At 39.7% G+C, this 23,954-nt stretch overlaps 1 protein-coding gene across 3 annotated transcripts in view; it reads right to left on the minus strand.

Annotated features, from left to right (window-relative positions):
* Positions 1–3,559: 3,559 nt before the first annotated feature.
* LOC136694577 (transcriptional enhancer factor TEF-3-like) overlaps positions 3,560–23,954 on the minus strand; it is a 31,125-nt gene continuing 10,730 nt past the window's right edge. For 2 of the 3 annotated variants that reach the window (XM_066668258.1, XM_066668256.1), the window contains exons 2-11: positions 18,416–18,480; positions 17,184–17,246; positions 15,826–15,960; positions 15,338–15,381; positions 15,174–15,232; positions 14,930–15,060; positions 14,662–14,835; positions 9,685–9,825; positions 8,939–9,091; positions 3,560–4,718 (exon numbers count right to left, since the gene is read on the minus strand). In XM_066668258.1, the coding sequence (XP_066524355.1) occupies positions 4,605–4,718; positions 8,939–9,091; positions 9,685–9,825; positions 14,662–14,835; positions 14,930–15,060; positions 15,174–15,232; positions 15,338–15,381; positions 15,826–15,927 (918 nt within the window). In that variant the 5' untranslated portion in view covers positions 15,928–15,960; positions 17,184–17,246; positions 18,416–18,480 and the 3' untranslated portion in view covers positions 3,560–4,604. The remainder of the gene's footprint in view (positions 4,719–8,938; positions 9,092–9,684; positions 9,826–14,661; positions 14,836–14,929; positions 15,061–15,173; positions 15,233–15,337; positions 15,382–15,825; positions 15,961–17,183; positions 17,247–18,415; positions 18,481–23,954) is intronic. The other variant, XM_066668257.1, reaches the window with a different exon arrangement.

Here is a 23,954-nt window from a genome sequence, read left to right on the forward strand (position 1 = left end):
CAGAGTTGTTATGGAAGTCTATGCCCCCACAATATGTGAAAACTAGCGTGTGAGTGAGAGAGAGAGAGATAAAGAGAGAGAGGGGGGGGGGGGTGTCTGAATCTGGAGACTATAAATTGAGGTTGTTGTTTTCTAACTAATCCCATTTTATGCTTCATTTACTGCTGATTTTAAAGTACAAACAAAAAAGACAAATACACTTCATAATTAATCATAACTGACCGAAATCCTGAATCATATTCATCTACAGTACCCAGACAGTCTCGGCAGTATTGAAACATAGTCGTTTAATGACGTAAATATTTAAAATGACATGAATCTGTTTGGTGGCACGGTGGTGCAGCAGGTAGTGTCGCAGTCACACAGCTCCAGGGACCTGGAGGTTGTGGGTTCAAGTCCTGCTCCGGGTGACTGTCTGTGAGGAGTTTGGTGTGTTCTCTCTGTGGGTTTCCTCCCACGGTCCAAAAACATACTCTGGTCGGTGGATTGGCGACTCAAAAGTTTGTGAGTGTGTGTGTTCCTGCCTTGTGCCCAATGATTTCGGGTAGGCTTCGGACCCACCGTGACCCTGAACTGGAAAAGAGTGACAGACAATAAATAAATTAATCTGTTTGCTCTAGACTGAGAATATCCCTGCTGTTTTTTTCAGTCACACGCTGATTCTAACAAACCAGGTCAAGTAAAGTAACAATTGAAGCAAAAAAAAAATCAATGTCAGCAACGTCTTCAAACGGTTAGCTCTTAGCTGTTAGCTGTTTTCTCACTGTTGTATAATTGCCAGCTCTGTGCTATGCTTATATGCGCTGTTAATCATTTCAAATTTTACCAAGAAAGAAACCAATTTTAGTATTGTTTCTATGATTAGGAAGCGCACAAAAGTTAGACGGACGTTTTCTCAGATTCAGAGTTGGAAACTGATCAAAGAAAATACACGTTATAATAAGTGATAAAAAAATGAGGCTGATTGTTTTTAGTTCAGTTAGTATAGCTGAGAATTTAAAGTCCCCTTCTAGTCATCGATTAAACCCCAAAAATATGTTTATCAAAATAACATGTAGAAATAATGCCTTAAAATGGACTCTTCATCTTTATTCAGTATGCGCAGATATATGAATATGAAATTAGTCCTGCCTTTAACTCCTCCTACACTTCTATTGCTCGCCTGCAGCTCAAATGTACAGGCCCACAAATCATCAGGACTGATTTCTAATGTTTATATCATAAGAAACTGTGTCTGAATCCTGCTTTTAGAAATGGTCTTGAGAGCACCACAGGGAAAGCGGAAATGCTCAGCCGTGGCAATGTCATGGTGGTGTAAAAACACCACCATATGGGCATGTTAACAATGTTTCACTGGAGGGGGTCTTGAAGTATTCAAATATGCCCTGCACTACCACTTGCAACCACTAGATGGAACCCCTGCCATGGTCCAGGAGCTTCTCACTGAGAACATTACTATACAGAGATCTCCCCAGTTCAGAAATTATCAAACGCTCTAAACGAGAAGAAACTGGAGGAGGTTCAACACACACTAGAACTAAACCCATCAGCAGAGAAGCTGAAAAAGAACACATAAATGTAGGAAGAGTATTAATAAAAGTATGAAACTAGAGGCCAAAAAAGAATTGTTTACAGAGGTGACAGTTTTGACAGTAGGATAGTGGCTCTAGTCAGAGGACAGTACAAGAGGAAATTGTTTTTCAGAATTTCTGTGCCCTACTGAAATGTTCTGAATGATCCGTGAAATTCCCCTTTAAAGCAGAGAATGATTTAATCAAGCGCAACCTTTGCCAAACATTGAGTGTGAGGATCATTAGATAAAGGATTGCTTGTTAAAGAAGGATAGAGAAAGAGTGATGGAGCAGAAAAGATGACGGAGAAGGCAGAGGTCCGAAGAGTCCAGTGATCTCCTCAGTAGGACATTTTTAGACCTTGACCCAGACTCCTTTTCTTCCCGTTTTATATATTTGCACTTTATTAAGTATATTCAGTTTGAAATAATTTTTTTAATGTAAGGAATTCTTTGATATTTTACTGTTACATTTTAATTATTAACATTTTACTGATAATTTGAGTTTCATTTCATTATGTTCTCTGTGTTTTTTAAACCAAACGTGCAACAAAAAAGAGAAAATAGAGTTGTTATGCTGATAAATAGAGGTTGTATTAAATGAGTGTACAAATAATTTCTGATAGCTTTAGAAGTTGCTCAATATTCATTAAGCTGGTCATTTTTTCTTATTCTATTTTTATTTTGGGTTTTTGGAAAGACAATCCATTTCAGTGATCGTATCCAGTTCAGTGTCAGTGGGTCCGGAGCCTACCTGGAATCATTGGGCACAAGGCAGGAACCTGGAGGGGGCGCCAGTCCTTCACAGGGCAACACACACACATTCACTCACACACTCACACCTGCTGCTCCCAGTCCATTTCAATTTTATTTCAAAAGAAACTATTGTTCCTATGGAGTAAGTACTCTGACTGAGTTTATCTCAATCTACTCACCTCTGTATTCTGTATCTTGTCCAGTGTTTTTGACTAGTGTGTTGTAGATTGACTCCAGTCATCTTTGAGGTCTGTACTGCAGAAATCTATTACGTGCACAACCAGCATCACAGTGAATTTCTGTTGCTTTCTGAACTTCATACCGGCTTAAAGGCGATGTTCACAACTATAATTGTGAAAAACACTTTATACAACTCTGAGGATGTTTCCTCACCATTTGCTAGATCCCCAAACTGTTTGCGCAGTTTAATGTTCTAATGTACGAAGCTCTTGTCAGTAAATGCCTATGCTAGGCTTTCGTCCTCTCTTTCAGCTCACAGCAGAGCAAAGGCAGCTAGAGTTTTTCAGACAACATTAAGAACTCCAAACATTCTAACACACAAACAGAGATGAAAATATCGCTCTATTCCTGCTCCATATGTGGGTAATATGTACTTATTCTTGCTGTTTCAGATCACTTAAGGTGGAAATGTCTCCAAACTTGGGCGACAGCTAACTGCATTACTGAAAGTATTACAAAACAAAACAACTCAAGCTACAAATGAAATCCTGTGGTAATTTAAACGGTGAATAAAACCTTACAAACGTCAGCCACATACAAACAACAGCCTTTTTTTTATCTCTCACATACCTTTCCACCTTAGAAGGCATGGAGCTTCTGTACACAAACAAACAAACCAGAGAGAACAGAGTTTCCCTGCAAAACTAGATGTCCCCTCTACAGTACAACACTGTTGATGGTATATGTTGTTGTACAGTCATCTAGGAAGACAACATGCCAAATCACTTCATAGCCTGGTATTTTGTTGTTGTCTACAAGCAAGTACTAGATTAACTTTTAGACCAATAAACGAATAAAACATTCCAGTACCACTTCCAAACCACTGACTGGCAAACAGCAACACTGTACCTAAGGTCATCAAAACATTTCTGTCGAGAGTGGTTTGTTTCATTCAGAAATGAGCAAGACGAGAGAATGAGATGAGAAACAAAATGGCTTCACTTTATTAAAGTTGAATAAGGCCTACAAACGTTTTACAAGCCTGTTTCCTACTTCTGACATGTAAAAATGAAAAAGATCAGTTCAGAGGCTGCACAATTGCTTTATTTCTTTTATCAAGCTATTATTTGGCAGACTGAGTTTCCTCACTGATTAACAGTGTAAAAATCAAGCAAAGAATTCTTGTGACAAGTCCTGATTCACTCAGATCCATTTTTATTTCCCCTCTGTACAGACAAACACTGGCACTGTGGCTTTCTTTGTCTTCTGCAGATCTGAGCTCTTCTGTTTCAAGTTACTCAGTAAAGCACAGTTCTCTTCATCCAACATTAGAAAAGATAAATAGTACATAACAGATCAGATTCAAACAGTGTAACTCAATGTTTTCCAGCTCCTCTCTTGTAGTTTACCTGCAGTTTTCATGACTTTGATGATTCAGGACTTTAATGTCATCAGCTGACACCTTTCGCTGAAGTTGGGAAACACTGTTTTTTTTAAGGATGTTTTTTGTTTTACACAATCAGCTGAAATACAGTGAAATCAATATGATAAAACATTGGGACAAAAATACTTTATGCTTCAGTGTAAAATACCATTTTTCTCCATGTTGTAATCTAAAAATGAGGATGTATAAACCTCCGGTCTCCAGGTGACCTCCAGTCTTGGCGCTATCCATGCAACTCTGTAAAAAAGACACCATAACAAACACTCTTGAGTAAAACTAGACTACAGAGGAGGAAGAGGTGGGGGAACATCTTCATGCATATGTCCTCTTATATTAGGCTCTGTTATACAAAAGAAAAACAGAGAGCTCTCAAATGTCTGTCACGCTTAAGCAGTGACATTCCTGACACTAGAACATTCAGACTGTGGTTCCAGTAGTGAAGCCTCCCGTTCCAGGGCCTTGGGACAACAGTGCTGTGGAGCCCTTGGCCCCTCCGTGTCCTCAGTGTCCCTGATTGAAACACGGGAGGCTAAGTTTTCAGTCAGTAGGGGAGCTGTGGAGGTGGTTTTAGCTGAAGTAGTAGTAGTAGTAGTAGTAGAAGTAGTTGTAGTTGTAGTGGTAAAAGCAGGCTGCAGCCTGATCTGGGCCTTGCTGTCAGTCTTTGACCAGTCTGTAGATGTGATGCTGGGCTCCGTGCTCACTGGTGGACACTTCAAATACATAAGCCACACATAGCAAGGTCTCCAAGGTGTCCCTGTTAGTAACAACCTGAGAAAGACAGGAGAAGACAGGAAAAGGCAGATCAACAGACATGCCTCAGTCTGAGCCCCATGATAAGCAATTCACTCTTCAGCAGAGGTAGATGAAGTAGCCTCAGCTAAAGAAAAAACTAGGTGTATGATCAAGTCAGTTTGAACATCATTAATTAATTAATTCTTTCATTCATTAATTCATTTATTTTCTGTAAGCACTTATCCAGTTCAGGGTCGCGGTGGGTCCGGAGCCTACCCGGAATCACTGGGCACAAGGCAGGAATACACCCTGGAGGGGGCACCAGTTCTAGGGACACTTTTGAGTCATCAATCCACCTGCCAACCTTAGGATGAAACTGGAGCACCCAGAGGAAACCCTCACGGACTCAGGGAGAACACTGTTAGAACATCAGCCATGTAAAATGCATTAACATTCAATCATTTTTTTTAAATCTTTTCTATTTTTCTATGAATCCCATTTCCATAACAGTAAGGAAGTTTTGTAAAAATGCAATAAAACAAGAATAATTTAATTCTCTTAAAGAATTATGTTATGAAAACAAAATATTTTGGCTAACAAATATATTTTTGGCTGTATTTTGTAAATGTAAACAAATATTAAATTTTATACATGGAACACCAAAACAAAAGGGGAAAAGAAATAAAAGATTGCAAAGTTTTTTAAATATTAAAGTTACATTATTTAGTAATATTTCATTATAAGTACGTGAATATTAGTGGTACAAAAGGACCATCCACTAAAGGCTGTCTTTGCAAGCAAAGATGGTTTATTAATCACCACCTTGTGCCAAACTTTTTAAGAGAATTGTCAAACACTTCACAGAACAGGTCTTAATACAAGACTGTAATGAATTTAGGTCTTTCGCCATCTATCTTACATAATATTGTAAAGATTAGGGAGTCCAGAGAACTCTCTGTCTGTGTAGGGCAAAGCCAGAGACCACTGTTGAACATTTGTGACATTCCACTTGCAAAACTGCAACAGTGTTTGTTTAATTTCCCAAACGATTCTTCTACAGTGTAATTAAAAGGAAAGCTCCCAAATTTTGAGCATGTTGCAAGCACTGCATTTCAAATTGGCTTATGTTTACACAATATAACCATGTTCATGTGTGAAAATGTTTAAAATATTTCCTTGTACTGTTGTAAGTTAAATAAAGCTTCAAGAGGATTAACAAATCACTGATGACTTGATGTAATTATATTTTACAAGAAAACCCAACTTCCCAGAAATTGAAAGTTCACAAATTGAAAATGGTCATCTATGCGCTTGATGTAATGGTAGGTAGATTTCAGTGCAGCTACAGAACATGACTGTCCCCCCCCCCCCCCCCCCCCCCCCCCCCCCCCCCCCCCCCCCCCCCCCCCCCCCCCCTCCCCCCCCCCCCCCCCCCCCCCCCCCCCCCCCCCCCCCCTACTGTGCTGCAGTGCTGTCTGTAATGAATAAGTATATCACCAATTTCATGCACCTTTAAGAAATAGTCGTCCTCAGGTTTAGGGAAATCTACACCAATTAAACCCATTTATTTTGGACAAATGGTTTGATTTCATAAAGAAGAAGAAGTTTAAAACATAAAAAGTAATAACCCGTAAAAATTGAATCATCTGAACAACAGAAAACCAGTTCGCATGTCACAAAGGAACAAAATGAAACTAAACTCAGAAACCACAAAGTTCAATTCTAAATAAGCTAGAAAAGTATGTGAAATGCAACATAAAATAAGAGTAAAATAATGTGATAAGTTCAAAGGCCAGTGTCTGTGATGACATGGGGGTCTTCAGTGCACATCACATGGGGAACTTGGAAACATGAAGATAACCTAAAGACATACACATTTGCTGCCTTCTATGCAACGTCTTCTTCATGGATGTCCTTGATTCTTCCTTCACGGCAATAAGGCACATTTTGGTGTGTTATAACAATTTGGTTACGTATTAAGCGTGCACGTCCTAGACTGTTCTACCTGCAGTCCACACCTCTTTCCAATTGAAAACACTGCACATTGTGTAGGGCAAATTTCAACAACAAAGGAGCCCTGTTGCACGGCTTAAGGTTTGTATAACAGAAGTATGGCAAAAATGTACAAGTACTTGCTAAATTGCTAAATTGAATTGCAGTTTAACAAAGAGGTCATGCTTCTTTCTGAAAATGTATAGGAACATGTTTCAGGGATCAAATATAGAATGAGCATATTTACAACAAACCCACAAACAGTTTAAGATACAACACAAAATATCATGTTTATGTATTGTTTGAAACTTAACAACGGTCAAATTGATGACTTTCACACTATTTTACTAATGAAATCTGTAAATGTTAATTAATATTTTACATGCACTGTAACTATGTAAAAATTGATTACATTCCTTAACATTTTACTTGATTACTCTTAGCAAATAGGTTCTAAAACAAACAAACAATATATTAATTAGAAAACAAAGTACTGGATAAATGAGAGCTGACATTTAATGAAAAACACTTATTCTTTAATAAGAGTGGAATTAATCATAATCCAGCCTTGATATCGTTTGTATGAATGAAAAAGATTTTTTTCTGAAAATACTATGAAAGTAGAAATTCATCAAAAATGTATTTAAGTGTAACTGAGTGACTATAACTAGCATATAACCCTCTCTGCTCTTCAGAGTGTATTGTGAAAATTGCTTACAACACATCACATGAACAAGTCTTGGAGCTGGGATGTGAGAACGCTTTTGTGCGTGCATGTGTGTGTGTGTCTGTATTTGTGTCACTCAAAGTCAATCTGGACTAAATCACACCATTGATATCACATTCAAGCTCATGAGTGATTCTCCTATGCCACTCATTGCATGCTCAGAGGGTCATTGTCTCAAAGTTGCAGTGAGTAGGCAGTAGCCAACACAGTAGACACCAGTGTTCTACAACTGTTGTTAGGAACACACTGTTGCTGTGGCAATAGATTAATTTCCATCCAGCATAACACACTCTTCTCTGCACGGCTGACTCAGGAGCCTAAATGCCACACTTAAGAGGTCAGTTATTGATGAGGTTTAAGAATTTCCCATTGTGCCGCAATATCTGCCTCAAAAATATGTTCAGATTTGCCTTCTTAAGAAGTGTATTCTTAAAAGAAAAAAAAATGTTTTCCTTCTAAACTGTATTTTTAATATTTATTATTAAAATATATAATAAACGGCACAACAAGGTTTAGTATTTCAACTTGTTCTGTGTTCATATGTGAATTGCAAATGAGTATTTAAACATATTCACAGGAAACAGTATTCTGACTCTTCTAGGATCAGTTTCCTGTGTTCCTCCACCTAAGGCTTTTTAGTCGGTGATGTATGGAAACACACCATCAGCATTCAGGCACGTGTCAGTGAAACAGTGAAAAGTGAACCAGGTTAACTGTTATCTGCTCTTTATCATGTCATATCAAATAACTTCATTATTGTTAAAGGGAACATATTAAGAAAAAACTAATTTTTTAAAGCAACAGGTGCTGAATCCAGTCGCTCTGAACAGGGTTATTTAGGCAGCGTAAAAAAAATTGCTCTTTGTTTGATCTTTGTGTTATTTTGACTAAAACATGACACAGACATTTTATTAAGACCCCAGGGAACTGTAATAACTTGTACAAATGGTGTAGAATATGTCCCCATCAATACACAGCAATGCATTCATTCATTATCTGTAAGCGCTTATCCAGTTCAGGGTCGCGGTGGGTCCAGAGCCTACCTGGAATCATCGGGATCATCGAGGGAATACACCCTGGAGGGGACACTGGATAAGCACAGGGCAACACAGACACACACACATTCACACCTACGGACACTTTGGAGTCGCCAATCCACCTGCAACGTGTGTTTTTGGACTGTGGGAGAAAACCGGAGCACCCGGAGGAAACCCACGCGGACACGGGGAGAACACACCAACTCCTCACAGACAGTCACCTGGAGCGGGAATCGAACCCCTGGAGCTGTGTGACTGCGACACTACCTGCTGCGCCACCGTGCCGCCCTCACAGCAATGCAGCTTTAGTGATATATCAAAGTTTCTAAATGCATAATTGCTGTCTAATTCTATGACAGCAGAATATTTGTTGCTAATTTCGGTGACCACATAATAGTTTAGAGGCATGTAAATCATAAAAATTAAAACGCTTTAAAAAGTTTAAAGAAAAACACCTATGCACCCTGTCATGGGCGCATAAGCAAATGCTCTTTTTTTACCTGCAGTATTGTGAAGTTCTCCAATACGCTGTTCATCATATATTTCTCAGGCAGGTGTTTGAGTTTATGAATGAAGTTGATCATATATTCACACAGAGGTGACCTGTGGATTCTAAATACATATCGTCCATTTTCAAAACGTGCATACTCCGTCTGTTGAAAGAGCAAGAAGGATATTCCTCATATGGGCAAATAAACATAAGCAGAAACAACACTGGGTGTGCAAGATCATGTATACATATATTCTTGTAAATTATTTGGAAAAAAATCTTCTTACATTGACTTCCTTTCAAAATGAAGACATTTGTTTAAGTGGCAAGATATATATGACAATAGAATATTTGTTGCTACTCTGGGTGACCATATTAATATATATATATATATATATACACACTGATCAATGAAAAAACCTATATATATATATATATATATATAGCTCACCTAGCTATATATATATATATATATATATATATATATATATATATATATATATATATATATATATATATGGGTAATGTAATTCCTGTGTGATTCATAAGGGCTCATACACAATGAAAAACATTGGTGCTATAATCCATGAGCTTCAATGGTGCTCTTATGATGTGACATGAAATTTGATAAAAGATTTCATTACTGTAATGCCTGGCTGCAGATATATGTGCATCGCTGTTTAATCTCAATGCACTAAAGCCACTGGCAATATTGCACTACATCTTTCTTTCTCTCCTCCCCCTGTCATATCTTACCTCCACTTTCTCCACCACCTGCTTGCCGAAAGAGCAGACCTTAGTGGAGGAGGTGATGATCATGTTATCGGAGCTTTCATACTGGCTGGAAACGCCATAGAAAAGACTACTGTCGTCCTGGAGGTTCACACTCAGGTCCGCCTGCATCAAAACAAAAAGCTTTAATCACTGCAGAGCTGCTGCCAGCCATTTTATACCCAATATGTACTTTACAGTGCAACAGGTGCACAGTAAAACATTCGGCCAGACATCGCTCAGCCAAACGTAACTTAAATTTATGCAATTAAACACATCTGTCTCCAGACTTGTGCAGTAAACTTTTTCGGGGAGGAATTATGCCACAATCAGACCACTATAGAGAACAACAATTGCTGTCTGTAGGCAGTATGCTCAAGTCCCTAGATTTATACACTGTTGAGTCAGCCATCAGAATCTCCAGGCTTTATTACTTTACTGTCACTTAACAGATGCATTTATCCAATGTGACTTAAAAGTATTACTTGGAATTACAGGGCTTTACAGTTCCCGCCAATGGAACAGTGCCCCTGGAGCGACCTGGTTTTAAGTGCCTAACCCAAGGACACGTCAGCATTGTCATATGGCGGGGCATGGATATTGATACCATATTAAAGCTTCTTCCTTTAATGCTCAAATCCTACTTGTGGACATCAAGCCCGCTCTTACTGGTATAGAGCCCTTAAGCTTGAGGCTTTTCTCTACAGACTTCGCCATGTCTTACCACTGTGTAAGATGCCCAGGCTAAACAATACCTGACTTAGTCCAAACCTCGCAAAGTCCAGCCGCTCACGCTGGCGAGGCCCATGTTGATTTAACTTATGTTACCAATCCAGTCTGCTACACACCACACAACACCTGCCTGGAGGACCTCAGATGACTCTAGCTCAGTTAAGCTGTTAAATGCCTCAGACACTGGGACATTCTTTGTTTATTTCCCATTAAAAGCAAGAATTACATCTCAGCTAGTTTGTTAAATACAACACATTTAAGTCCAATGAGGATTTTCACTGTGGTCACTGATCTGCCACAAGATTAAAACCACAGGTTAAAGTGATTAAAAAGTATTATATCCTGACAAACCGCAACCCTGAACTGGATAAGCGGTTACATACAATGAATGAATGAATAAACGAACAATCAATTTCTCAGTTTCTGAAAACGTTGTGCTGAAAACAGGAAAATTGAGTAACTTTCACAAGGATCAAATTGTGATGGTCATAATGTTATGGTCAGATCAACTTCAAAAAGGCAGAACTTGTGGGGTATTCCTTGTATACAGTGGTTATCAAAACTAGTTCAAGGAAGAACAAACAATGAACTTGTTATCGTTTTATGATCAGCTAAGTCTTACAGACACTCGTTTGTTTGAAAGCAGTCTTTGGAATCTTTTTTTTTTTTGTAGTTACTACTCATTGTATCACTGGAATACATCAAACACAGCAGTGCTGTTGGAGTTATTAAAACCCCTCAGTGTCAATGCTGGACTGAGAATAGTCCACCAAATAAAAACACCCAGGCAACAGCATCCTGTGTCCACTGATGGAGGACTAGAGGACGACCAACACAAACTGTGTAGCAAACAGATGAGCTACTGTCTCTGACTTTACATCTACAAGGAGGACCAACAAGGTAGATTTGTCTAACAGAGCGGATAGAGGTTGGGCACAGTTAATAATCTGTGTATAATTGTCATATTCTCTCACTATACATTATACAATTATTTAGGGGCCAAACTTTTTTTTTATTACTTCAAAGTTTCAGAGTTCATTTTATCAACAGATTCAAGTTTCCACTTTTGATTTTGTGTTTGTTTTTCTTTCTCCAAATACAGATGTTACACACAAGATTAACTTCAATGATCGTAATAAAATGTCTCCTTTCCTACGTCCAAATACAAATGTGATAGCGACTGAAAGTTATCCTATATTGTCAGCAGATAATATTTTGAACAATGTCAATCTACAGAGAACGTTAACCCAGTCGACAGAGGAGCACAGATGTTGGGCCTTGATCTTGAAGGCTGTTTTGTCTAAACAATGGGCTTGAATGGTAATGGGGATTGATGAATGAGGTTTCATCCTGCTGCTCTGGGTTAACAAAGCCATGTTCTCATCTTAGACCTTATAAAGACACACACTTAAGGCAGGTTCACCTTTTCCCCTCTCACTCCCTGCCTCCTAATGCTCGATTATAACCCCCCTGCCACCTCTCTCCACCCCCAAACCACTTCCATCTCTATTCCTTGCTCTCCATTATTCCCCTATTTATCTTCATTTCTCAGCTGAACCCGCGCTCCCCGGCTTTCTCTCTTTCTGCGAGGGAATTCATCCAATTACAATCAACATCCCACAACGTTTTAAATCGCATTACGTCGCCTAGCTCCCTGTGTAACAATTTAGCACGGCCATCTCAAATCCGATTCCACCGGCACTTCAAAAGCGCGTGGTGATCCGTTAGGACACACCCGCGGGGTGCAGTACGAGACGGTGGCCATAGACGGTGTGAAAATTTAATCTAGAATACCATAGCTTTGGAGTATTGCCAGGAGGCCTGTCAGTGTTGTCATGGCGACCTCTGCCTGCGGACGCCCAAGTCATGACCCATACGTGAGTTTATGAAACAGCGTTCATTTGTGATAAAATCCTTAGGGGACATTCTCTGAAGAAAGCTTAAAACAGCCCTGTTACTGGCATTGAGTCCATTTAACTCCAAGTTAGACACTTTCCATGTTCTGGCCCAATTTTATCACTGGGCATTTAATTATTATTGCCATCAGCAAGATCTCAAATCAAGGTAGCAGCAAAAGAACAAGGACAGGCACAAGACTGAACTGAGTCCATTTGCACTCTTTGGCTGGTCTGCCCCTCTTTATGAGGTTTTATTTATTTAGCTGTTGTGGCTGCATAAATATGACTTAGACCAATTTAAAAAGGCATGATGTTGTCAAAGCCTTTATTGCATTTTAAGAGACATGCCTCAGTGGAGCACAGAGATGGGGCAGCCCAGAACTGTGAAAAACAAAACAAAACAAAACCTGATACAAAGAAATGTGATGCCCTATGCCTGGTCATGTGAAATTGTATCATTCAAACTTGGCCTTGGTAACATACAGTGAGGGCTTCAGGTCAGTGTTTTTAAGTTGTGGAACTGCACAGAGATGAATCGTATAACCAGGGATTCCCTGTGAATAAATATCTCCAGTAATTCTTCTGAACAATGCATAGCCTTTACATGACTGTGTGCAATATTGCCTTATTAAACTGTCTATAAAAAGTAATTAAATGAAGGACCATTGTAAGGCCTACCAGTGTGCCATGTTAAACTGTGTTATTAAAATGCAGGCACATATATTTTGATGAATGGAAGTGTCAAGGTCTAGATAGAAAAAAAAAATATTGCCACTTAAGCTAGAGTACAAGACATTGTATATGCAATAACCTGTTACTCTAATAATGTGTGTGTGTTGGGGGGTTGCCCTTTTTCATGTTAGAACAATGTGTGTGCATCCCTGCAATACACAATATATAAAGTGAAGGCTCTCTGTGATTATATCTTTTTTGTATCTAAGAAAGGACATAAGACCCTAAAAAATATAAGGCTGGTTTCCCATTCAAAGATTTTATCTACACCTTGATTAAAATTTTTTGTAATGGTAACACAACATTGACACTGAAATTTAGATCAGTTTCATATTTTAATAATTAAAAGCACTGATAAATTTGTTTCTATAGGATAATCAAAAATTGAATAAACTAAAAAAAGAGTGACAGCTAAAGTTGCTTGCAGTATTTAAGTTTTCTTTTTTAACTCAGTTCATCCCCCTAATTGAGTCATTGCTAATTTTTACCCACAGGCTGAAAAGAGGTTGTGAACAACCTCCACCAGACAGATCCCCCAGCACAGGGGGCCCCAGCCAGAGGACTTCCTGTTCTTAGATATCTGACCATGGAGACCTGAGGTGATATGAGGATTCAAACTCCTAGCCCGTGGGTGGGAACTGCCAGTGGCTAAAATGGAATGAGGAATACATATCTGACAAAAACAATAAACAATTTCAGCACACAATTAGGCAACTACAGTCAATGCTTTTACTAATAAGCACAATTTACACTGTATTTTCTTAACTAAATGAATTAATGATAAAATAAATAAAAAATTTATATTAAATATGTATTTCATTAAAAAGTCTATGCTGAATGCCATCATTATATTGACCTGACCTTTAATGCTGCAGATGTGAAACTTCAATCATTGCTTTATGATATTACCTTAATAATTCATTAATGATCTCAGAGTTTGGGATAAGTCCATTTGTGACCTCACTCACAAAGGTCAACAGACAAGTGCTGAAACAATACTCAGCTTAAGTATTTCTCACTTACCCCCCCTCTATCTTTCTATCCATCTATCTATCCCTGCAGTCTGGAAAGCTCTATAAATAGGTGGGTGCGTGTGGTGTGGGATGGTGTAACTGTGAGAGGGACAGGTGGACAAGCTCAGATTTCTGCACTGAAAGAGTAGATCTTGTCACTCTCCCCAGACCAAGGCCCTGGAGAGCTCCACCCTCCCTGTCTTTGTGCCTTCTGGACAAATCAGTGGTCTGTCTGCTTAGCCAGTGTAAAGCAAACACTTTCGCACTGGTGTGTAACCATTCCTAAATGAGCTCAGATGTACTCAGCACACACAATATCTGGTCACATGTCTATGTCTCGGAGGTTGTCAGAACACATGGCTATTGCTGGCAATCAAGTTCATTAAGTTCACATCATGGCTTTCACTGACTTACGTCTGGTACATAGCCTCTTTCTTTACACATTCTGTATGTCTGATAACCTGATAATCTGCACAATCAAAATCTACATGAACACATCCAAGGATCAGCTTCCTCTTCGGTGTAAAGGTAACCTCAGTGCTTAGGGGTGAATCATTGGCACATTAATAGTTTTTAATGGATCTTACCCAGAACTTGACGAGGAAGAAAGCGTTTGGTGGCCCTTTCTCAAAAAGCTCCTTCAGTCCTCCTTTCTTCTCTGGGAACTTGTCATAGATCTGCCGGATATCCACAGCCTCCAAATAAGGGTCAGAGTATGTTGGGTTTGACTGACCGATGTGCACAAACAAGTGCTTGTTAAACTGTACAAGACAGAACAGACATGAGACAGTAAAAGAAGGGAATTCTTAGAAAGTAGGGATGTGTAATAAACTCTCAGTGCCTTCATGGACTCACGTTCTCTGGGTCCTGTGGTTGCTCTAGAAAGGCAGAGAACTCCAGCATGCGCAGCTTGGGGCTGGCAATGCTACGGCCTTGCCAAGGGGGGGCACTAGGGGACATAGACAGACCAGATGCACTCTCATAACCTGAGGAAGAAGAAGACATAAAATCAAAATAATTAGTGATGGAGCAGCTATGCCTTAGCAATAGAACGTGGAATTAAATATTAAATCTTGATAAGTATTAGTGCCAGACTAACCTGTGATGGGAGGACCTGTGGCTTGCATGACATAGTTCTGTTGAGAAAATGGCTTGATGCTGAGGAGACAAAAGACTCTGTTTTCACACACTTATAAATATTTGTTATGTGTTAAACATTAATTTGAGCTACCTCTAATGATGAATTTGGAAATGCTTACTTACTCCTCTGTAGGTGCAGGCTGACCTGGAAGGGCCCCATGCCAAAACTATAAGAAAAAAGATCCTCAGCTGATCACAATTCAATAATGCTCTATTGCATACCAAAAACATGCAGTTGGTCTGTGTCCTATAAGCATGATAATATCAACAATATGCTCAGAGATAGGTATTGTTTATCGTAATAACAAAATATATCCCTACGACAACAAACTATAGTCTTATTGCCCACTTCTAGTCAGTAGATATTCACACTTTCACACTTTCAGGATTCACACATTCATAAAAAAGAAACACACGCACACACACATCATTCTGCATTAACATTATGTAAAAGGTTGTGGTAAAATATTATAATTGGAAAAATGGAAAGCCGCTATTAACCACTTCACTTTGAAAGGTGGACAAATGACATTTGATGAGATGCAGGAGAAAAAAACAACAATTAAAACAGATGGAATCAAATGTAGCCTGATTCCAGTGAGAGAACTCACCGCACCACCAGCTGGGTACGCAGGCCGCGAAAGCCCTTGCAGAGCCATCTTGTTCTGAAAGGCAGTGGCAGATATGATCTGGGCCGACGACATGGTGGCCATGTTCTGGAGGGCCTTGTCTTTGGCTGCCTGGTCCTTTGGGGAAACAAAAAGAGAGCAGTGACACAACCAAAGGAAGAGATGTATCACACATTAAAGGAGGATGGTAAATCACAGTACTTGATATTGTAATACTTAAGTATCTGAGGCTAAGCCAGAGAACTTAAAACTTATCTTCACCTTAAATCATATCTTAATTAGTGCACTCACTAAAGGTAAGACGCTTTATGTCACAGTTGTCATTAGTTGAAAAGGACCAAGTCATTTCAAACTTTGAATGAATCCAATAAAGATATGCTACACTGGCCTGGTACCCTGAGGTACACATCCAGAGTAGAGTGCTGATAGCAGCAGGTGAATTGGCAAAGCCTTTTTTTTTTGAGCATCAAGTTGTGTCTCCCATTGAATGGTGTGGTCTTGATCCTGCTGTGGGCCATTGAGAGGGGGAGATTAAAGTTTATGATCCTGGCAATATCCAGCTAGTGCTGACAAGATGCCTGTTATTCATGGAGGTCAAACCAAGAACTAGAACCAGCAGTATAATGAAACCGCAGATTTAGCTTGGACAAACAACAAGCAGAAAAACACCACTATGGAACCGGCTACATATCTTGATTATTAGCTATGTTTCAGAATCTACCTCAGCCAACAATCAGAACTAAGAAACCATGTCAGACCTGTGAAATTATTTAAGTGTTTTCAGGTTATTATTCTGTATCTAAAATGCTCAGCCAATCAGGATTCTAGAATCTGTGCCAAGTCTGGTCTAGATTCGGTCAGTGAGCGAAGGCAGAACTTTAATGGGAGTTGTCCATGGCTTGATTAAGCAGCTGTAGAGTCCTTGAAGCATGACAAGCCAACGCATTCTTCTGTCTTGACCGGATCAGTCCTGCAGGCATAACTGAAATATGGGCATGTGTGTGTGTCTGTCACTCTTCTCAGTTTCAGAAATGTATTTAAAAGGCCTGTCAATGGTGTAGCCTTGTGACCAGCTCTGGGCTCTGACAGCTGGGCCACAATGGCTGACAGCCAGGGGGAGTGTGAGCGAACTATACTGCGCGATGAAAGACATGAAAGTGTGAGAAGACGAATAGAAACTGCAGGAGGCTGACCTAGACCTTCCTATACTTAGAGGTCAGAGGGTTATCAAATGTCATGTCTCAGATGCATTACACCCACTATTAAACTGATAAATGTGTTTATAAGGTGTAGAAGCAGCGAAAATCTGGTAATGGGTGATCCATCAGGAGAGCCACTACCTTCAGTTTCACCTGAATCTCCCGGGCCTTCCTCCGTGCCAGCACCTGGATATGACTAGACACCTGAAAAAACGACAAAGCTTTTTAGATCCACAAATATCTACCATGAATGATATGGAAATGAATCCATATCAGAGAATCTGACTCTATACGTTTATGTCTTTAGTCTCATGCAAAATAGTTTCTTCTTACAGGAGGTTAAAAAGTGATAACATCTGTAGCAGAATAGAATATACATCAACTATACCCATGTTCACTATCAATTTAAGTTTAAACATTTAAAAGGAATACCTACATAATTATCAATGAGAAACTGTATGTGGTCTGTTAACATCTAAAATTCTAACATCTGTTATCATCTAAATTCTAGACACTACAACAGGACTAAATGCTTTGGTAATGAGCAGGTTGGAATTCTGTGTTCAAACCGTAATCTGTCCTTCCCTTCAGATACAGTATACTGCAAATGTCTTAGGCATCTTGTTATATAGATTTCTGCATTTACTGTCTGACCCATTAAAACGTTTTTACATTTAATAATAGCTACATATCTCCACTGTCCAACGAAAAACGTGTATCTCCCAAAACAGCAACTTTACAGGAGAAGGAAAACCCTTCTTAAATTTCAATGGAAGTAAATTTAAAAGGTAAGAAAAAAGTAATTTTGGAGCATTTATATTCGTCCATTGCTCATGAAATGAAGATGCTGTTTTCAAATGATGTAGTAAACTAAAAACCAAGAAAAATGAAGATACATGTTTATATGTGGGGAGTGTGTGTCATCTTTCTTTTCCCAGATGTACACAAATTCCCCTATTTCCACATCCATTCTTTTTTTCCCCTCTCATTGAGGAAGGGCATAAGCCTTCTCTATGTGCAGTTCTGGACTAGTTGATGCAACATGTGCATACTGGAGGGAATGCTATCAGATTCCAAACGCCCTGCCCTGTGCCGGACCCCTGATTGTGACAGTGTGGTCAGACTGTTTGTGGCCTAACAAGCCAGGCTACATGAGGTGCTAGAGAGGCACCCTGCTATCTGATCCAGCAGCATCTGTGTGTGGCTTCTTAGGTGGTAAATCACATGGCCAGGCTATGTTTCATCATGCAGGCCATACTCTTGCACCAGAGTAATTAAGTTCCCAATTTTCTTTTCAGTTTCTTCATTGCAGACATGACTAAATATGTGCATTCTATCATAAATGTAGTAAACATAAAAATTTCACTTCTCACCTGTTTCCTTGTCCGCGTCTTCCCTGTTCGCAGTTTGATATAGCGTGCAATTAGCTCATTCCGTCCTAGGAAAAATGAGCAGAATTCAGAATTTCAAATAGCTGAACATTTCATTTCATTTCATGGTCTGCCTCCTCTACAGCTTGCTCTTGAACCAGCTGAGCAAGTGATCTGATGCATTTCAGCAGTGGAGTCATCTGAGATGTATGTATCAGGCTCTGTAGATGAAGATGATGTTAGAAACAGGTGGTTTGACAGAGGGATGACAGTAGCTGTTGAGGAAGTAGATATTTGAAGTTTAAATGTTTATAGAGCCAGACACATCCAAACATTCCTGACACTGTTAACTCTGTGGGTTTTTTTGGGTGTGAGTGTGTATGTTTGTGGAACACAGTACTTACATCCAAACTGAACCTCAGTGCAATTTACTCTGAAACTGCATCTGTTTACGTTAATATGAGTCTATGTCAGGGGGTCCCCAGTTGCTCTTCCTCAAGGGCCACATCCAACCAACAATGCAAAGTCAAGGGCCCAGTGTCTCATTCTCATACTATTTCATACAGTACAGGACAAGAGTTTTTATTTAGGATATTATACTATGATTATGATGATTATGATTATTATTAAGCCTATGTAAACAGGCAGGCCAAACTAGCTAAAGTTATTTGATTTTACTCAACATTCAGTGAGAGAAGTGACAGCAGTGGGTTGAAACACGCGACCTGAAATTGGGGCAGTGCTCATTGATTGGTTTTCTTTTTTCTTTTTTTTTGGCACCAGTAGCGTTAGGCCCTTGTCACACTGGATTTTTGCATTTCACTTAGGTTGTTTCTCAATGCAAAGCACTTAATGTAAAAACTGCCATACTTCGTTGTACAAACTTGGTGAGTTCCACTCGCGAGTACAAAGCTCTGAGGATGGGAGGACGCTGTATCGTTGTTCTGTGATTGCGACGCCAACGGACTTGATGAGTCACCGTCTCAGTGGCGGGAAAAATCCATCGCGCTGAGGTGCGAAATGCATTCTGAGATATCTGACTCTCTCATGTCAGTCTCAAGTCTCGAACATGTCTTCTCGATAATATGGGCGAAGCAACAATACATCCGAGTATTTGGACTTTACTTGGCTAGATGTGGACTTTTAAACAGAACAGGATTTGGGCTGCGACTGATGACGTTTCCCAAGGACATGAGAACGTAAGAAGACACAAGAACACATATTGAGAAACAGCTCCAGCCTGGTGAAAAGGGCTGAGTGTGAGGCCAGAAATCTGTGCTGTAAACCCTCCTGCATTTTGTCTCAGCAGTTTCACATCTGAAGAGCGCTGGTTTTCTAGCAGCAGCGGTGAAAAAAAATTGGAATTTCACGTGCAAAAATTCGAGGACACAAACTCAATGTGACTGTGGCTGTGTTGGCGGCGGTCCAAAGGTTTAACATTTGCGGGCCGTATCTTGACCATGTGTTTATGTGTGTGGGTGGGTGTCTGACAGAATTAGAGATAGAACAATTGTGAAATATATTCAGACATGGTTTTGCTATTTAATATACTTCTAGTTCATACACTGATCGGCCACAACATTAAACCCACTGACAGGTGCACTGAAAATTGATTGTTTTGTTAGTGGCACCTGTCTAAGGGTGGGATGTATTAGGGAGCATCTGGATAGTCAGTTCTTGATGTCAGTATGTTGGAACTTTGAAAAGGGCCAAATAGTGATGATTCGAAGGCTGGGTCAGAGTATCTCCAAAACAGTACATCTAATACATTGTTCCCAGGATGCAGTATTTTCCAAAATTGGTCCATGGGAGGATAACCAGTGAACCAGCAAAACTAGCATGTCCCACAGAAGAGCTCCTGTAGCACAGTGTGCTCGGGAAGGTGGATAGATACCTTATTTGTGTATCATTAGCTGGGGCAAAGATGGCACTGAGATGGACTATGGGAGGAATGAAGTGGAGGCAATGTAATGCTCTGAGAAATGTACTGCTTTGGGTCTTGATGTTCATGTGGATGTAACTTTGACAAGTGCCATTTACCTAAACATTGCTGCAGACCATGTACCTCCCTTCAAGGCAATGGTGTTCCCTAATGGTAGTGATCTCTTTCAACAGGATAATGCCCTCTGCAAAAACCGTTCAGGGACGGTTTTAGGAACATGACAAAGATCAAGGTGTTGACTTGGCATCCAAATCCCCCAGATCTCAATCCGAAAGAGTATCAGTGGGTTGTGGTGAAAAAACAAGTCTGGTTCGTGGATGCCCCACTCAGCAACTTACAAGACTTGGATAATCTGCTGCTAATATATTTGTGTCAGACACCATAGCTGATTTGGTAGAATGAAGCTGTTTTAGTAACACAAGGTGTTACTAAAGTGTCGCAGTCACACAGCTCCAGGGGCCTGGAGGTTGTGGGTTCGATTCCCGCTCCGGGTGACTGTCTGTGAGGAGTTGGTGTGTTCTTCCCGTGTCCGCGTGGGTCTCCTCTAGGTGCTCCGATTTCCTCCCACAGTCCAAAAACACACGTTGGTAGGTGGATTGGCGACTCAAAAGTGTCCGTAGGTGTGAATGTGTGTGTGTCTGTGTTGCCCTGTGAAGGACTGGCGCCCCCTCCAGGGTGTATTCCCGCCTTGCGCCCAATGATTCCAGGTACGCTCTGGACCCACCGCGACCCTGAATTGGATAAGTGGTTACAGATAATGAATGAATGAATGAATGAATATTGACAACATGCAATGATCTGCACCACAATCATCTCTGTTCCTTATACCCCATGTTAAACTCCTCTGCTTAAAAAACAGTGCCAGGAAAAATGTTCATAAATCAGAACTCATTTGGAACAACAGAAGTTGAACACGTTTGAAAGCGAAAAGTGAAATGGGCTGAAATTGAAACACAGTGCCAAATGCGGTTCATACCGTACACGTCTCAAAGCTCTAACTGCCGAGAACAACTTTGCAAGACAAAAAAACAAGTCAGTACAAGATAAATTATAGTACGAAATAATAACAAAAGTGATTTTACACTTATTTCCCCTTATTGTTGATTAGATATAGAAAGAGACAGACACATACAGGCTGAGGGAAGCTGTGTGGCAGCTGGTGTGAGTGTCAATGTTTATAGAATATGCCTTTACTACTGCCATAAATCTCTGGGCTTGTTCCTTCAGCTGAGCTCCAGTTACCAGCTGGGATGGCTCCCAGAACTAGTCATGTGGCTACGGTCCCTTCCAAACCCCCTCACTAACCCACAGCACCTTTTAAACTTGTCCCACACCCTTAAATTCCCTGTATGTCTACTTTATAGGGAAAATAATGTTGTGAGACTATTGCTGTATGACTTTGCAAAGTTAAACTACACAAAATAAAAAAGTATTGGGACTCGCATTCATTACATCTACAGAAGATTTGTATTCTATTAATATAGATTTGGTCCAACATTTGCAGCTATAACAGCTTCCACTCTTTTGGGAAGTCTTCATACAAGAATATGGAGTGGGTTGATAGAGTTGAGGCCAGGCCAGTCAAGTTCTTGCACACCAAATTCACCCTCCTCCATCAGACTTTACAGTCCGCAAAATGCAGTCAGGCATGTAATGTTTTACAGAATTTCGCTAAACCCCAATAGAGCAAACTGCCCAATAGAGAAGTACAATTTCTCACTGTACAGAACAATTTTTCACTCCACCATAGGTGGTGTGCTTTACACCACTCCATCTGATACTTGTCATTGTGCTTGGTAAGGCTTGCATGCAGCTGCACAGCCATGGAAACCCATTCCATGAAGCTTCTAGTGCTAATGTTTTTATGCTGATGTTAGTGCCAGAGGAGGTTTGGAAGCCTGCAGTTACAGAGTCAGCAGAGCAGTGTCGACTGTGTAACTTTACATGCAACTTTACATGGTCTGCCACATTGTAGCTGAGTTTCTGTGGTTCCTAAATGCTTCCAGGTTTCAGCAATACCAATCATGGAATGTCTAGGAGGGAAGTAAGTTCAAAAGCTGATTTGCCAGTATGGTGGCAACCTATTACAGTACGACACTTAAATTTAATAAATTCAAGTCTGCCTGGCTAGGTGGTTGACAAACATTAGCAAAGAAACTGGAACACCTGAATTCAGTGAATATGAGGTGTATCTCAATACTTTTGTCCATATAGTGTAGCCTCTCTGATGAGAGCTCTTTAAAATAATGGGTTTTTCACAGCAGACCTGCCAGTGTTTTCGATTCGTTTTTTAGTGGGGAAGATTAGCTATTGCTTATCAGTATGTGAAAGATAATCATTAAATATGATTAGATCAGCATTAAATCAATAGTTAGGTGAAAAGTATACAATTTAATCACTTTTTTCTTCCATAATTTGTCAGTCAGCCAAGACATGTTTAGTGCCTGAACTTTGCTGCTTTAATTTCGTACTGGAGATACAGGGATAATGTAGTTAACAAGTAATTGAAGCACATATCCCACCAATTAGCATCATGCACACTGCATAACTAAATCATAACACAGTTATTCTTCAAGCTGTCAAGTTGCCAAGTAAATTAATAGTCACTGTATATAATTCAGGAGGACTGTTGGTATTTGAACACAACACAAAACAAACACACCCCTCACTTTAGTATTCAGAAGCTCCGCCCCTAAATTCATGCATATAGCATGTGCTAGATACATCTCCCCTGAACCTCCCTTCTCCCCTGTACTGTGCACAAACATGAATGCCCCTTGTTGCTGATTGGCTGGAATAATTATGTGTTTCTTGGTCTGGGCCACTTGGTCTGTTTCCATTACCATGAGGAAAAATGTGCAGAATACAGTGCCATTAAACAGACCTGCTTCATTACTTAAAAAATATAAATAGTTTTTAACAAATCTATCAAATACTTAATAGGGTAACACTTATACATCCCATCCAAGTTGCAATTCTTAAAATAAACACTGACAGACTGCAGGGTCAGGCATTGACCAAGTATAAAATATGGTAACATTTAATTTTAATTTAATCTTACCATTATTATTATTAGATTAGATTAGATAATACTTTTCAGATTCAAGATCTGATTTGTCTTGCATTAAAACAGTAGCTCTGTTAAAACACAATACATTAACTTTACAACAATTAACATTAAAATACAGACTTTATTAACTTTATTAATTATTGTAACATTGTAACAGCTTTCATAGATATGAAAGGTCTTTGTTCAGTTTAAGGATTGACTGATGTACAAAAGAATCTAACCTTATTAAACAGTGGAACACTCTATCGTTGTCCAGATGGAAGAGGTACATATTCACTGTTCAAGACACGATTAGCATCAGAAATTTTGTTTTTAGCCAGCCGCATTGTGTTGTTATAATAAGCATACAGACTTTCTAGAGGCTGACCCACAATCTTTGAGCAAATTTTGATCAAGTGTTTCAGTCCAGACGTAGACAAACAGCTATACCACACAGCATTACAATACTGCAGAACGCTCAAAATAACAGCAGTATAAAATAATAAGAGTATCTGCCAAGTAGCTCCAAAAGATCAGAGGCGACAAAGAAA

Source organism: Hoplias malabaricus, chromosome 4 (genome assembly GCF_029633855.1).
Source record: "Hoplias malabaricus isolate fHopMal1 chromosome 4, fHopMal1.hap1, whole genome shotgun sequence".
NCBI classification, from domain to species: domain Eukaryota; kingdom Metazoa; phylum Chordata; class Actinopteri; order Characiformes; family Erythrinidae; genus Hoplias; species Hoplias malabaricus.